Raw genomic sequence first — 17,628 nt, 5'->3', positions numbered from 1 at the left:
TGTACTGTGAGGACATCATACTGTGCTCGGGGGTGGAATGTAATGCGTGGGGCATCATACTGTGCTCGGGGGGGGGGGGATGTACTGCGCGGGACATCATACTGTGCTCGCGGGGAAATGTAATGCGTGGGGCATCATACTGTGCTCGGGGGGGCGGGGAATGTACTGCGTGGGACATCATACTGTGTGTGGGGAATGTACTGTGAGGACATCATACTGTGCTCGGGGGTGGAATGTAATGCGTGGGGCATCATACTGTGCTCGGGGGGGGGGGGGGATGTACTGCGCGGGACATCATACTGTGCTCGCGGGGAAATGTAATGCGTGGGGCATCATACTGTGCTCGGGGGGGCGGGGAATGTACTGCGTGGGACATCATACTGTGCTCGGGGGGGGGAATGTACTGCGTGGAACATCATACTGTGCTCAGGGGGGGGGAATGTACTGCGTGGGACATCATACTGTGCTCGGGGGGGGGGGATGTACTGCGCGGGATATCATACTGTGCTCGGGGGGGGGGGGGGAATGTACTGCGTGAGACATCATACTGTGCTCGGGGGGGGGGGGGGGATGTACTGCGTGGGACATCATACTGTGCCCGGGGGGAATGTACTGCGTGGGACATCATACTGTGCTCGGGGGGAATGTACTGCGTGGCACATCATACTGTGCTCGGGGGAGAATGTACTGCGTGGGACATCATACTGTGCTCGGGGGGGGGGGGGGGGGATGTGCTGCGTGGGACATCATACTGTGCTCGGGGGGGGGGGATGTGCTGCGTGGGACATCATACTGTGCTCGGGGGGGGGGGATGTGCTGCGTGGGACATCATACTGTGCTCGGGGGAGAATGTACTGCGTGAGACATCATACTGTGCTCGGGGGAGAATGTACTGCGTGGGACATCATACTGTGCTCGGGGGAGAATGTACTGCGTGAGACATCATACTGTGCTCGGGGGAGAATGTACTGCGTGGGACATCATACTGTGCTCGGCGGGGAATGTACTGCGTGGGACATCATACTGTGCTCGGGGGGGAATGTACTGCGTGGGACATCATACTGTGCTCGGGGGGGGGGGATGTACTGCGTGGGACATCATACTGTGCTCGGGGGGGGGGGATGTACTGCGCGGGACATCATACTGTGCTCGGGGGGGGGGGGGGATGTACTGCGCGGGACATCATACTGTGCTCGGGGGTGGAATGTACTCCGTGGGACATCATACTGTGCTCGGGGGGGAATGTACTGCGTGGGACATCATACTGTGCTCGGGGGGGGGGGGGGATGTACTGCGCGGGATATCATACTGTGCTCGGGGGGGGGGGGATGTGCTGCGTGGGACATCATACTGTGCTCGGGGGAGGAATGTACTGCGTGGGACATCATACTGTGCTCGGGGGGGGAATGTGCTGCGTGGGACATCATACTGTGCCCGGGGGGAATGTACTGCGTGAGACATCATACTGTGCTCGGGGGGAAATGTAATGCGTGGCACATCATACTGTGCTCGGGGGAGAATGTACTGCGTGGGACATCATACTGTGCTCGGGGGAGAATGTACTGCGTGAGACATCATACTGTGCTCGGGGGGGGGGGTTGTGCTGCGTGGGACATCATACTGTGCTCGGGGGAGAATGTACTGCGTGGGACATCATATTGTGCTCGGGCGAGAATGTACTGCGTGGGACATCATACTGTGCTCGGGGGAGAATGTACTGCGTGGGACATCATACTGTGCTCGGGGGAGAATGTACTGCGTGGGACATCATACTGTGCTCGGGGGAGAATGTACTGCGTGGGACATCATACTGTGCTCGGGGGGGGGGGGATGTGCTGCGTGGGACATCATACTGTGCTCGGGGGAGAATGTACTGCGTGAGACATCATACTGTGCTCGGGGGAGAATGTACTGCGTGAGACATCATACTGTGCTCGGGGGGGGGGGGGATGTGCTGCGTGGGACATCATACTGTGCTCGGGGGAGAATGTACTGCGTGAGACATCATACTGTGCTCGGGGGAGAATGTACTGCGTGGGACATCATACTGTGCTCGGGGGGGGGAATGTACTGCGTGAGACATCATACTGTGCTCGGGGGAGAATGTACTGCGTGGGACATCATACTGTGCTCGAGGGTGGAATGTACTGCGTGGGACATCATACTGTGCTCGGGGGGGGGAATGTACTGCGTGGGAAATCATACTGTGCCCGGGGGAGAATGTACTGCGTGGGACATCATACTGTGCTCGGGGGAGAATGTACTGCGTGGGACATCATACTGTGCTCGGGGGGGAATGTACTGCGTGGGACATCATACTGTGCTCGGGGGTGGAATGTACTGCGTGGGACATCATACTGTGCTCGGGGGGGGGAATGTACTGCGTGGGAAATCATACTGTGCCCGGGGGAGAATGTACTGCGTGGGACATCATACTGTGCTCGGGGGAGAATGTACTGCGTGGGACATCATACTGTGCTCGGGGGAGAATGTACTGCGTGGGACATCATACTGTGCTCGGGGGAGAATGTACTGCGTGAGACATCATACTGTGCTCGGGGGAGAATGTACTGCGTGAGACATCATACTGTGCTCGGGGGAGAATGTACTGCGTGAGACATCATACTGTGCTCGGGGGGGAATGTACTGCGTGGGACATCATACTGTGCCCAAAGTCCCCTCCCGCCACCTACGAGGCCCGGGCTCTCCCGCCACCTACGAGGCCCGGGCTCTCCCCAGTGCTGATGGAGAAATGTCACCATGTTGCTTCTTACCGTTCTCGTCTGCAGAGCTGATGGGCTCTAGAGCCCCGTTAGCCGGGGGTCCGCTCTGCCGAGAGGTCGGGGGTCCATACAGATCTGACATGGAATGAGCTGACGACAGGCGCTGGGGTCCCAGGAGAAGCGGCTTCTTGGTCTTGATGTCGGGGCCTTGGGGGCTGCAGACGCTCTGCCCATCGCTGACACTGCTGGGAACAATGGCCGACGAGGTGTCCGACCCGTCCGGCTTCCTGCCTTTCATCTTGTCCTTCAGACGGGCAAATGGCGAGCGGCTCTTGTCCTTCATGGAGAGGTCGAACATGCTGGCCGTCATGTTATTCCGCATGAACTGGACGCTGACCCGCAGCTCGCCCCGCGCCTTCTGCCTCTTCCCCGGCTTCGATTCCAGCTTATACCACCTGTGATAACACAGAGGGTTAAAGGCCGCCCGGACCTCCGACCGCACCGCTGTATACGGCCCGCCTGGACCGAGCATACCTAACCCTGAGTCCGTACAGACCCCCCATAGTGTGCCCCCTCACAGTCACAGCAGAGTCTATACAGACCCTCTATAGTGTACCCCTTACAGGCAAAGCAGAGTCCATACAGACCCCCTATAGTGTGCCCCATCAGTCACAGCAGAATTCATAGACCCCCTATAGTGTGCCCCATCAGTCACAGCAGAATTCATACAGACCCCTATAGTGTGCCCCCTCAGTCACAGCAGTCTATACAGACCCCCTATAGTGTGCCCCTAAGTCACAGCAGAGTCTATACAGACCCCCTATGGTGTGCCCCCTCAGTCACAGCAGAGACCATACAGACCCTCTATAGTGTGCCCCCTCACAGTCACAGCAGTCCTTACAGACCCCCTATAGTGTGCCCCCTCAGTCACAGCAGAGTCCATACAGACCCTCTATAGTGTGCCCCTCAGTCACAGCAGAGTCCATACAAACCCCCTATAGTGTACCCCTTACAGGCACAGCAGAGTCCATACAGACCCCCTATAGTGTGCCCCTTCAGTCACAATAAGAGTCCATACAGACCCTCTGTAGTATGCCCCTCAGTCACAGCAGTCTATACAGACCCCCTATAGTGTGCCCCCTCAGTCACAGCAGAGTCCATACAGACCCCCTATAGTGTGCCTCATCAGTCACAGCAGAATTCATACAGACCCTCTATAGTGTGCCCCCTCACAGTCACAGCAGAATTCATACAGACCCTCTATAGTGTACACCCTCAGTCACAGTAGAATCCATAGACCCCTTATAGTGTGCCCCCTCAGTCACAATAAGAGTCCATACAGACCCTCTATAGTGTGCCCCTTCAGTTACAATAAGAGTCCATACAGACCCCCTATAGTGTGCCCCCTCAGTCACACCAGTCCATACAGACCCCATATAGTGTGCCCCCTCAGTCACAGCAGTCCATACAGACCCCCTATAGTGTGCCCCCTCAGTCACAGTAGTCTATACAGACCCCCTATAGTGTGCCCCCTCAGTCACAGCAGTCTATACAGACCCCCTATAGTGTGCCCCCTCAGTCACAGCAGAGTCCATACAGACCCCCCTATACTGTGCCCCATCAGTCACAGCCGAGTCCATACAGACCCCCTATAGTGTGCCCCGCTCAGTCACAGCCGAGTCCATACAGACCCCCTATAGTGTGCCCCCCCCCCAGTCACAGCAGAGTCCATACAGACCCCTATAGTGTAACCGCCTCACAGTCACAGCAGAGTCTATACAGACCCCCTATAGTGTGCCCTGCTCAGTCACAGCCGAGTCCATACAGACCCCCTATAGTGTACCCCCCTCACAGTCACAGCAGAGTCTATAGACCCTCTATAGTGTGCCCCCAGTCACAAGAGTCCATATAGACCCTCTATAGTGTACCCCCCTCACAGTCACAGCAGAGTCCATACAGACCCCTATAGTGTGACCCCCTCACAGTCACAGCAGAGTCCATTCAGACCCCCTATAGTGCCCCCAAGTCACAGCAGTCCATATAGACCCCCTATAGTGTGCCCCCTCAGTCACAGCAGAATTCATACAGACCCCTATAGTGTGCCCCTAAGTCACAGCAGAGTCCATACAGACCCCCTATAGTGTGCCCCTAAGTCACAGCAGAGTCCATATAGACCCCCTATAGTGTGCCCCTAAGTCACAGCAGAGTCTATACAGACCCCCTATAGTGTGTCCCCTCAGTCACAGCAGTCCATACAGACCCCCTAGTGTGGCCCTCACAGTCACAGCAGAGTCCATACAGACCCCCTATAGTGTGCCCCCTCACAGTCACAATGTCTATTACCACCCTGAGACGCCAGGCACCGCCCTGAGCCTCTCTGAGATGCCACGCACCACCCTGAGATGCCCTGAGACGTCCCGCTCCGCCCTGAGCCTCTCTGACACGCCCTGCACCGCCCTGAACCTCTCTGAGACGCCCCGCACCGCCCTGAGACGCCACGCGCCACCATGAGACACCCTGAGATGCCCCACACCACGCTGAGACGCCCTGCACCACCCTGAGATGACCTGCACCACCCTGAGATGACCTGCACCACCCTGAGATGACCCGCGACGCCCTGAGATGACCCGTGCCACCCTGAGACGCCACGCACCACTATGAGACACCCTGCACCGCCTTGAGACGCTCCGCACCATCCTGAGATGCCCTGCACCGCCACACACTACCATGAGACACCCTGCACCGCCCTGAGACGCTCCGCACCATCCTGAGATGCCCTGCACCGCCACACACTACCATGAGACACCCCGCACCGCCCTGAGACGCTCCGCACCATCCTGAGATGCCCTGCACCGCCACACACTACCATGAGACACCCTGCACCGCCCTGAGACGCTCCGCACCATCCTGAGATGCCCTGCACCGCCACACACTACCATGAGACACCCTGCACCGCCCTGAGACGCTCCGCACCATCCTGAGATGCCCTGCACCGCCACACACTACCATGAGACACCCTGCACCGCCCTGAGACGCTCCGCACCATCCTGAGATGCCCTGCACCGCCACACACTACCATGAGACACCCTGCACCGCCCTGAGACGCTCCGCACCATCCTGAGACGCCCTGCACCGCCACACACTACCATGAGACACCCTGCACCGCCCTGAGACGCTCCGCACCATCCTGAGATGCCCTGCACCGCCACACACTACCATGAGACACCCCGCACCGCCCTGAGACGCTTCGCACCATCCTGAGATGCCCTGCACCGCCACACACTACCATGAGACACCCTGCACCGCCCTGAGACGCTCCGCACCATCCTGAGATGCCCTGCACCGCCACACACTACCATGAGACACCCTGCACCGCCCTGAGACGCTCCGCACCGCCACACACTACCATGAGACGCCCTGCACCGCCACACACTATCATGAGACGCTCCGCACCACCATGAGACGCCCAGGCATTACAGCTGCTGCGGCTCCCACACTTACTCCGTCTTGCTCGGCGTCCTCTCCTCGTACAGGCCGCTCAGGTTGATGGACACCTGGCCCAGGAACTTGTCCAGGCCGACCAGGGAGCGGTGCATGGCGGTCAGCAGCAGCCTCTGCTCCGGCCTCTGCGGCTCCATCAGGCCGGGCAGCTCGAACGAGGCCTCTTCCTTCCACACCGGGCTCAGGCTCTTCTCCACCACGGACGTGCAGTACTTCTCCCGGCCCAGCTGCATGATGCTGTACGCGTCGTTGGCGCCGTGTTTGCCCTTAGGCTGCAGCTCCCGGGCCTGCAGCACCGTCACCTGCACATGGGTGGGCAGCCAGCGCTCCTCCATGCTGCCGCCGAGCACCACCGGCTCTACCGGAGGCGGACCACCATCCTGTCACCCGCTGTCTGCGCCCGCCATGGCGACCCCCGCACCCCGCTGTACGGCCGCAGCGCGACAACACAACCGGGAATGGCCGCTCCCAGCGCTGTCACCGGCGCCTCAGCCAACCAGCTGCAACCTCCTCCTCCTCACCTGCCCGACACACCGAGTATATATATATATATATCCCCCCTGTATATATACACAGGATGATAGCAGTGTTCCTGTACAGTATATATATATATCCCCCCCTGTATATATACACAGGATGATAGCAGTGTTCCTGTACAGTGTATATATATATATCCCCCTGTATATATACACAGGATGATAGCAGTGTTCCTGTACAGTGTATATATATATATCCCCCTGTATATATACACAGGATGATAGCAGTGTTCCTGTACAGTATATATATATATATATCCTCCCTGTATATATACACAGGATGATAGCAGTGTTCCTGTACAGTATATATATATATCCCCCCCCCTGTATATATACACAGGATGATAGCAGTGTTCCTGTACAGTGTATATATATATATCCCCCCTGTATATATACACAGGATGATAGCAGTGTTCCTGTACAGTGTATATATATATATCCCCCCTGTATATATACACAGGATGATAGCAGTGTTCCTGTACAGTGTATATATATATATCCCCCCTGTATATATACACAGGATGATAGCAGTGTTCCTGTACAGTGTATATATATATATCCCCCTCTGTATATATACACAGGATGATAGCAGTGTTCCTGTACAGTGTATATATATATATCCCCCTGTATATATACACAGGATGATAGCAGTGTTCCTGTACAGTGTATATATATATATCCCCCTCTGTATATATACACAGGATGATAGCAGTGTTCCTGTACAGTGTATATATATATATATCCCCCTGTATATATACACAGGATGATAGCAGTGTTCCTGTACAGTGTATATATATATATCCCCCTGTATATATACACAGGATGATAGCAGTGTTCCTGTACAGTGTATATATATATATATATATATATATATATATATATATATATCCCCCTGTATATATACACAGGATGATAGCAGTGTTCCTGTACAGTGTATATATATATATATACCCCCCTGTATATATACACAGGATGATAGCAGTGTTCCTGTACAGTGTATATATATATATCCCCCCCTGTATATATACACAGGATGATAGCAGTGTTCCTGTACAGTGTATATATATATATCCCCCTGTATATATACACAGGATGATAGCAGTGTTCCTGTACAGTGTATATATATATATCCCCCCCTGTATATATACACAGGATGATAGCAGTGTTCCTGTACAGTGTATATATATATATATCCCCCTGTATATATACACAGGATGATAGCAGTGTTCCTGTACAGTGTATATATATATATCCCCCCCTGTATATATACACAGGATGATAGCAGTGTTCCTGTACAGTGTATATATATATATCCCCCTGTATATATACACAGGATGATAGCAGTGTTCCTGTACAGTGTATATATATATATATATATATATATCCCCCTGTATATATACACAGGATGATAGCAGTGTTCCTGTACAGTGTATATATATATATATACCCCCCTGTATATATACACAGGATGATAGCAGTGTTCCTGTACAGTGTATATATATATATACCCCCCTGTATATATACACAGGATGATAGCAGTGTTCCTGTACAGTGTATATATATATATATCCCCCCTGTATATATACACAGGATGATAGCAGTGTTCCTGTACAGTGTATATATATATATCCCCCCTGTATATATACACAGGATGATAGCAGTGTTCCTGTACAGTGTATATATATATATATACCCCCCTGTATATATATACAGGATGATAGCAGTGTTCCTGTACAGTGTATATATATATATACCCCCCTGTATATATACACAGGATGATAGCAGTGTTCCTGTACAGTGTATATATATATATATCCCCCCTGTATATATACACAGGATGATAGCAGTGTTCCTGTACAGTGTATATATATATATCCCCCCTGTATATATACACAGGATGATAGCAGTGTTCCTGTACAGTGTATATATATATATCCCCCCTGTATATATACACAGGATGATAGCAGTGTTCCTGTACAGTGTATATATATATATATATCCCCCCCTGTATATATACACAGGATGATAGCAGTGTTCCTGTACAGTATATATATATATATCCCCCCTGTATATATACACAGGATGATAGCAGTGTTCCTGTACAGTGTATATATATATATATATATCCCCCTGTATATATACACAGGATGATAGCAGTGTTCCTGTACAGTGTATATATATATATCCCCCCCTGTATATATACACAGGATGATAGCAGTGTTCCTGTACAGTATATATATATATATCCCCCCTGTATATATACACAGGATGATAGCAGTGTTCCTGTACAGTGTATATATATATATATATATCCCCCTGTATATATACACAGGATGATAGCAGTGTTCCTGTACAGTGTATATATATATATCCCCCTGTATATATACACAGGATGATAGCAGTGTTCCTGTACAGTGTATATATATATATCCCCCCTGTATATATACACAGGATGATAGCAGTGTTCCTGTACAGTGTATATATATATATATATATCCCCCCTGTATATATACACAGGATGATGGCAGTGTTCCTGTACAGTGTATATATATATATCCCCCTGTATATATACACAGGATGATAGCAGTGTTCCTGTACAGTGTATATATATATATCCCCCCCTGTATATATACACAGGATGATAGCAGTGTTCCTGTACAGTGTATATATATATATCCCCCCCTGTATATATACACAGGATGATAGCAGTGTTCCTGTACAGTGTATATATATATATCCCCCCTGTATATATACACAGGATGATAGCAGTGTTCCTGTACAGTGTATATATATATATCCCCCCTGTATATATACACAGGATGATAGCAGTGTTCCTGTACAGTGTATATATATATATCCCCCCTGTATATATACACAGGATGATAGCAGTGTTCCTGTACAGTGTATATATATATATCCCCCCCTGTATATATACACAGGATGATAGCAGTGTTCCTGTACAGTATATATATATATATATATATCCTCCCTGTATATATACACAGGATGATAGCAGTGTTCCTGTACAGTGTATATATATATATATCCCCCCCTGTATATATACACAGGATGATAGCAGTGTTCCTGTACAGTGTATATATATATATATCCCCCCCTGTATATATACACAGGATGATAGCAGTGTTCCTGTACAGTGTATATATATATATCCCCCCTGTATATATACACAGGATGATAGCAGTGTTCCTGTACAGTGTATATATATATATCCCCCCTGTATATATACACAGGATGATAGCAGTGTTCCTGTACAGTGTATATATATATATCCTCCCCTGTATATATACACAGGATGATAGCAGTGTTCCTGTACAGTATATATATATATATCCCCCCTGTATATATACACAGGATGATGGCAGTGTTCCTGTACAGTGTATATATATATATCCCCCTGTATATATACACAGGATGATAGCAGTGTTCCTGTACAGTGTATATATATATATCCCCCCCTGTATATATACACAGGATGATAGCAGTGTTCCTGTACAGTGTATATATATACCCCCCCTGTATATATACACAGGATGATAGCAGTGTTCCTGTACAGTGTATATATATATATATCCCCCCCTGTATATATACACAGGATGATAGCAGTGTTCCTGTACAGTGTATATATATACCCCCCCTGTATATATACACAGGATGATAGCAGTGTTCCTGTACAGTGTATATATATATATATCCCCCCCTGTATATATACACAGGATGATAGCAGTGTTCCTGTACAGTGTATATATATATATCCCCCCCCTGTATATATACACAGGATGATAGCAGTGTTCCTGTACAGTGTATATATATATATATCCCCCCTGTATATATACACAGGATGATAGCAGTGTTCCTGTACAGTGTATATATATATATATCCCCCTGTATATATACACAGGATGATAGCAGTGTTCCTGTACAGTGTATATATATATATATATCCCCCCCTGTATATATACACAGGATGATAGCAGTGTTCCTGTACAGTGTATATATATATATCCCCCTGTATATATACACAGGATGATAGCAGTGTTCCTGTACAGTGTATATATATATATATCCCCCCTGTATATATACACAGGATGATAGCAGTGTTCCTGTACAGTGTATATATATATATCCCCCCCTGTATATATACACAGGATGATAGCAGTGTTCCTGTACAGTGTATATATATATATACCCCCCCTGTATATATACACAGGATGATAGCAGTGTTCCTGTACAGTGTATATATATATATATCCCCCCTGTATATATACACAGGATGATAGCAGTGTTCCTGTACAGTGTATATATATACCCCCCCTGTATATATACACAGGATGATAGCAGTGTTCCTGTACAGTGTATATATATATATATATATCCCCCCCTGTATATATACACAGGATGATAGCAGTGTTCCTGTACAGTGTATATATATACCCCCCCTGTATATATACACAGGATGATAGCAGTGTTCCTGTACAGTGTATATATATATATATATATATCCCCCCCTGTATATATACACAGGATGATAGCAGTGTTCCTGTACAGTGTATATATATATATCCCCCCTGTATATATACACAGGATGATAGCAGTGTTCCTGTACAGTGTATATATATATACCCCCCCTGTATATATACACAGGATGATAGCAGTGTTCCTGTACAGTGTATATATATATATATCCCCCCCTGTATATATACACAGGATGATAGCAGTGTTCCTGTACAGTGTATATATATATATCCCCCCCCCTGTATATATACACAGGATGATAGCAGTGTTCCTGTACAGTGTATATATATATATATCCCCCCTGTATATATACACAGGATGATAGCAGTGTTCCTGTACAGTGTATATATATATATCCCCCCCCTGTATATATACACAGGATGATAGCAGTGTTCCTGTACAGTGTATATATATATATACCCCCCCTGTATATATACACAGGATGATAGCAGTGTTCCTGTACAGTGTATATATATATATATCCCCCCTGTATATATACACAGGATGATAGCAGTGTTCCTGTACAGTGTATATATATACCCCCCCTGTATATATACACAGGATGATAGCAGTGTTCCTGTACAGTGTATATATATATATATCCCCCCTGTATATATACACAGGATGATAGCAGTGTTCCTGTACAGTGTATATATATATATCCCCCCCTGTATATATACACAGGATGATAGCAGTGTTCCTGTACAGTGTATATATATATCCCCCCCCCTGTATATATACACAGGATGATAGCAGTGTTCCTGTACAGTGTATATATATACCCCCCCTGTATATATACACAGGATGATAGCAGTGTTCCTGTACAGTGTATATATATATATCCCCCCCTGTATATATACACAGGATGATAGCAGTGTTCCTGTACAGTGTATATATATATATCCCCCCCTGTATATATACACAGGATGATAGCAGTGTTCCTGTACAGTGTATATATATATACCCCCCCTGTATATATACACAGGATGATAGCAGTGTTCCTGTACAGTGTATATATATATATCCCCCCCTGTATATATACACAGGATGATAGCAGTGTTCCTGTACAGTGTATATATATATATCCCCCTGTATATATACACAGGATGATAGCAGTGTTCCTGTACAGTGTATATATATACCCCCCCTGTATATATACACAGGATGATAGCAGTGTTCCTGTACAGTGTATATATATATCCCCCCCCTGTATATATACACAGGATGATAGCAGTGTTCCTGTACAGTGTATATATATACCCCCCCTGTATATATACACAGGATGATAGCAGTGTTCCTGTACAGTGTATATATATACCCCCCCTGTATATATACACAGGATGATAGCAGTGTTCCTGTACAGTGTGTATATATATATCCCCCCCCCTGTATATATACACAGGATGATAGCAGTGTTCCTGTACAGTGTATATATATACCCCCCCTGTATATATACACAGGATGATAGCAGTGTTCCTGTACAGTGTATATATATATACCCCCCCTGTATATATACACAGGATGATAGCAGTGTTCCTGTACAGTGTATATATATATATATCCCCCTGTATATATACACAGGATGATAGCAGTGTTCCTGTACAGTGTATATATATATATCCCCCCTGTATATATACACAGGATGATAGCAGTGTTCCTGTACAGTGTATATATATATATCCCCCCCTGTATATATACACAGGATGATAGCAGTGTTCCTGTACAGTGTATATATATATATCCCCCTGTATATATACACAGGATGATAGCAGTGTTCCTGTACAGTGTATATATATATATATACCCCCCCTGTATATATACACAGGATGATAGCAGTGTTCCTGTACAGTGTATATATATATATCCCCCCTGTATATATACACAGGATGATAGCAGTGTTCCTGTACAGTGTATATATATATCCCCCCTGTATATATACACAGGATGATAGCAGTGTTCCTGTACAGTGTATATATATATATCCCCCTGTATATATACACAGGATGATAGCAGTGTTCCTGTACAGTGTATATATATATATATATCCCCCCTGTATACAGTACAGACCAAAAGTTTGGACACACCTTCTCATTTAAAGATTTTTCCGTATTTTCATGACTATGAAAATTGTACATTCACACTGAAGGCATCAAAACTATGAATTATCACATGTGGAATTATATACTTACCAAAAAAGTGTGAAACAACTGAAAATATGTCTTATATTCTAGGTTCTTCACAGTAGCCACCTTTTGCTTTGATGACTGCTTTGCACACTCTTGGCATTCTCTTGATGAGCTTCAAGAGGTAGTCACCGGAAATGGTCTTCCAACAATCTTGAAGGAGTTCCCGGAGATGCTTAGCACTTGTTGGCCCTTTTGCCTTCACTCTGTGGTCCAGCTCACCCCAAACCATCTCGATTGGGTTCAGGTCTGGTGACTGTGGAGGCCAGGTCATCTGGCGTAGCCCCCCATCACTCTCCTTCTTGGTCAAATAGCCCTTACACAGCCTGGAGGTGTTTGGGGTCATTGTCCTGTTGAAAAATAAATGATGGTCCAACTAAACGCAAACCGGATGGAATAGCATGCCGCTGCAAGATGCTGTGGTAGCCATGCTGGTTCAGTATGCCTGCAATTTTGAATAAATCCCCAACAATGTCACCAGCAAAGCCCCCCCACACCATCACACCTCCTCCTCCATGCTTCACGGTGGGAACCAGGCATGTAGAGTCCATCCGTTCACCTTTTCTGTGTCGCACAAAGACACGGTGGTTTGAACCAAAGATCTCAAATTTGGACTCATCAGACCAAAGCACAGATTTCCACTGGTCTAATGTCCATTCCTTGTGTTCTTTAGCCCAAACAAGTCTCTTCTGCTTGTTGCCTGTCCTTAGCAGTGGTTTCCTAGCAGCTATTTTACCATGAAGGCCTGCTGCACAAAGTCTCCTCTTAACAGTTGTTGTAGAGATGTGTCTGCTGCTAGAACTCTGTGTGGCATTGACCTGGTCTCTAATCTGAGCTGCTGTTAACCTGCGATTTCTGAGGCTGGTGACTCGGATAAACTTATCCTCAGAAGCAGAGGTGACTCTTGGTCTTCCTTTCCTGGGGCGGTCCTCATGTGAGCCAGTTTCTTTGTAGCGCTTGATGGTTTTTGCAACTGCACTTGGGGACACTTTCAAAGTTTTCCCAATTTTTCGGACTGACTGACCTTCATTTCTTAAAGTAATGATGGCCACTCGTTTTTCTTTACTTAGCTGCTTTTTTCTTGCCATAATACAAATTCTAACAGTCTATTCAGTAGGACTATCAGCTGTGTATCCACCAGACTTCTGCACAACACAACTGATGGTCCCAACCCCATTTATAAGGCAAGAAATCCCACTTATTAAACCTGACAGGGCACACCTGTGAAGTGAAGACCATTTCCGGTGACTACCTCTTAAAGCTCATCAAGAGAATGCCAAGAGTGTGCAAAGCAGTCATCAAAGCAAAAGGTGGCTACTGTGAAGAACCTAGAATATAAGACATATTTTCAGTTGTTTCACACTTTTTTGTTAAGTATATAATTCCACATGTGATAATTCATAGTTTTGATGCCTTCAGTGTGAATGTACAATTTTCATAGTCAAGAAAATACAGAAAAATCTTTAAATGAGAAGGTGTGTCCAAACTTTTGGTCTGTACTGTATATATATATATCCCCCCTGTATATATACAGGATGATAGCAGTGTTCCTGTACAGTGTATATATATATATCCCCCCTGTATATATACACAGGATGATAGCAGTGTACCTGTACAGTGTATATATATATATCCCCCCCTGTATATATACACAGGATGATAGCAGTGTTCCTGTACAGTGTATATATATATCCCCCCCTGTATATATACACAGGATGATAGCAGTGTTCCTGTACAGTGTATATATATATATCCCCCCTGTATATATACACAGGATGATAGCAGTGTTCCTGTACAGTGTATATATATATATCCCCCCCTGTATATATACACAGGATGATAGCAGTGTTCCTGTACAGTGTATATATATATATATCCCCCTGTATATATACACAGGATGATAGCAGTGTTCCTGTACAGTATATATATATATATCCCCCCTGTATATATACACAGGATGATAGCAGTGTTCCTGTACAGTGTATATATATATATATATATATATCCCCCCTGTATATATACACAGGATGATAGCAGTGTTCCTGTACAGTGTATATATATATATCCCCCTGTATATATACACAGGATGATAGCAGTGTTCCTGTACAGTGTATATATATATATATCCCCCCTGTATATATACACAGGATGATAGCAGTGTTCCTGTACAGTGTATATATATATATCCCCCCTGTATATATACACAGGATGATAGCAGTGTTCCTGTACAGTGTATATATATATATATCCCCCCTGTATATATACACAGGATGATAGCAGTGTTCCTGTACAGTGTATATATATATATCCCCCCTGTATATATACACAGGATGATAGCAGTGTTCCTGTACAGTGTATATATATATATCCCCCCTGTATATATACACAGGATGATAGCAGTGTTCCTGTACAGTATATATATATATATCCCCCCCTGTATATATACACAGGATGATAGCAGTGTTCCTGTACAGTGTATATATATATATCCCCCCCTGTATATATACACAGGATGATAGCAGTGTTCCTGTACAGTGTATATATATATATCCCCCCCTGTATATATACACAGGATGATAGCAGTGTACCTGTACAGTGTATATATATATATCCCCCCCTGTATATATACACAGGATGATAGCAGTGTTCCTGTACAGTGTATATATATATCCCCCCCTGTATATATACACAGGATGATAGCAGTGTTCCTGTACAGTGTATATATATATATCCCCCCTGTATATATACACAGGATGATAGCAGTGTTCCTGTACAGTGTATATATATATATCCCCCCTGTATATATACACAGGATGATAGCAGTGTTCCTGTACAGTGTATATATATATATCCCCCCTGTATATATACACAGGATGATAGCAGTGTTCCTGTACAGTGTATATATATATATATATCCCCCTGTATATATACACAGGATGATAGCAGTGTTCCTGTACAGTATATATATATATATCCCCCCTGTATATATACACAGGATGATAGCAGTGTTCCTGTACAGTGTATATATATATATATATAATATATATATCCCCCCTGTATATATACACAGGATGATAGCAGTGTTCCTGTACAGTGTATATATATATATATCCCCCCTGTATATATACACAGGATGATAGCAGTGTTCCTGTACAGTGTATATATATATATCCCCCCTGTATATATACACAGGATGATAGCAGTGTTCCTGTACAGTGTATATATATATATATCCCCCCTGTATATATACACAGGATGATAGCAGTGTTCCTGTACAGTGTATATATATATATCCCCCCTGTATATATACACAGGATGATAGCAGTGTTCCTGTACAGTGTATATATATATATCCCCCCCTGTATATATACACAGGATGATAGCAGTGTTCCTGTACAGTGTATATATATATATCCCCCCCTGTATATATACACAGGATGATAGCAGTGTTCCTGTACAGTGTATATATATATCCCCCCCTGTATATATACACAGGATGATAGCAGTGTTCCTGTACAGTGTATATATATATATCCCCCCTGTATATATACACAGGATGATAGCAGTGTACCTGTACAGTGTATATATATATATCCCCCCCTGTATATATACACAGGATGATAGCAGTGTTCCTGTACAGTGTATATATATATCCCCCCCTGTATATATACACAGGATGATAGCAGTGTTCCTGTACAGTGTATATATATATATCCCCCCTGTATATATACACAGGATGATAGCAGTGTTCCTGTACAGTGTATATATATATATCCCCCCTGTATATATACACAGGATGATAGCAGTGTTCCTGTACAGTGTATATATATATATCCCCCCCTGTATATATACACAGGATGATAGCAGTGTTCCTGTACAGTGTATATATATATCCCCCCCTGTATATATACACAGGATGATAGCAGTGTTCCTGTACAGTGTATATATATATATCCCCCCTGTATATATACACAGGATGATAGCAGTGTTCCTGTACAGTGTATATATATATATCCCCCCCTGTATATATACACAGGATGATAGCAGTGTTCCTGTACAGTGTATATATATATATCCCCCCTGTATATATACACAGGATGATAGCAGTGTTCCTGTACAGTGTATATATATATATCCCCCTACTGTATATAT

General features: G+C 45.7%; 1 protein-coding gene across 1 annotated transcript in view; it reads right to left on the bottom strand.

Moving 5' to 3' along the window:
- RAB11FIP2 (RAB11 family interacting protein 2) overlaps window positions 1-6,740 on the bottom strand; it is a 51,811-nt gene extending 45,071 nt beyond the window's left edge. The window contains exons 1-2 of the mRNA XM_073684603.1: window positions 6,225-6,740; window positions 2,775-3,178 (exon numbers count right to left, since the gene is read on the bottom strand). Of these exons, the coding sequence (XP_073540704.1) occupies window positions 2,775-3,178; window positions 6,225-6,559 (739 nt within the window). The 5' untranslated portion in view covers window positions 6,560-6,740. The remainder of the gene's footprint in view (window positions 1-2,774; window positions 3,179-6,224) is intronic.
- Between the last annotated feature and the right edge of the window lie 10,888 nt (window positions 6,741-17,628).

This window comes from Phyllobates terribilis, unplaced genomic scaffold, assembly GCF_046119375.1.
Source record: "Phyllobates terribilis strain yellow unplaced genomic scaffold, ASM4611937v1 Scaffold_5__5_contigs__length_657084704, whole genome shotgun sequence".
NCBI classification, from domain to species: Eukaryota; Metazoa; Chordata; class Amphibia; order Anura; family Dendrobatidae; genus Phyllobates; species Phyllobates terribilis.
Note: the sequence above shows the minus strand (reverse complement) of the source record. Positions and strands in the feature narration are given on the sequence as shown.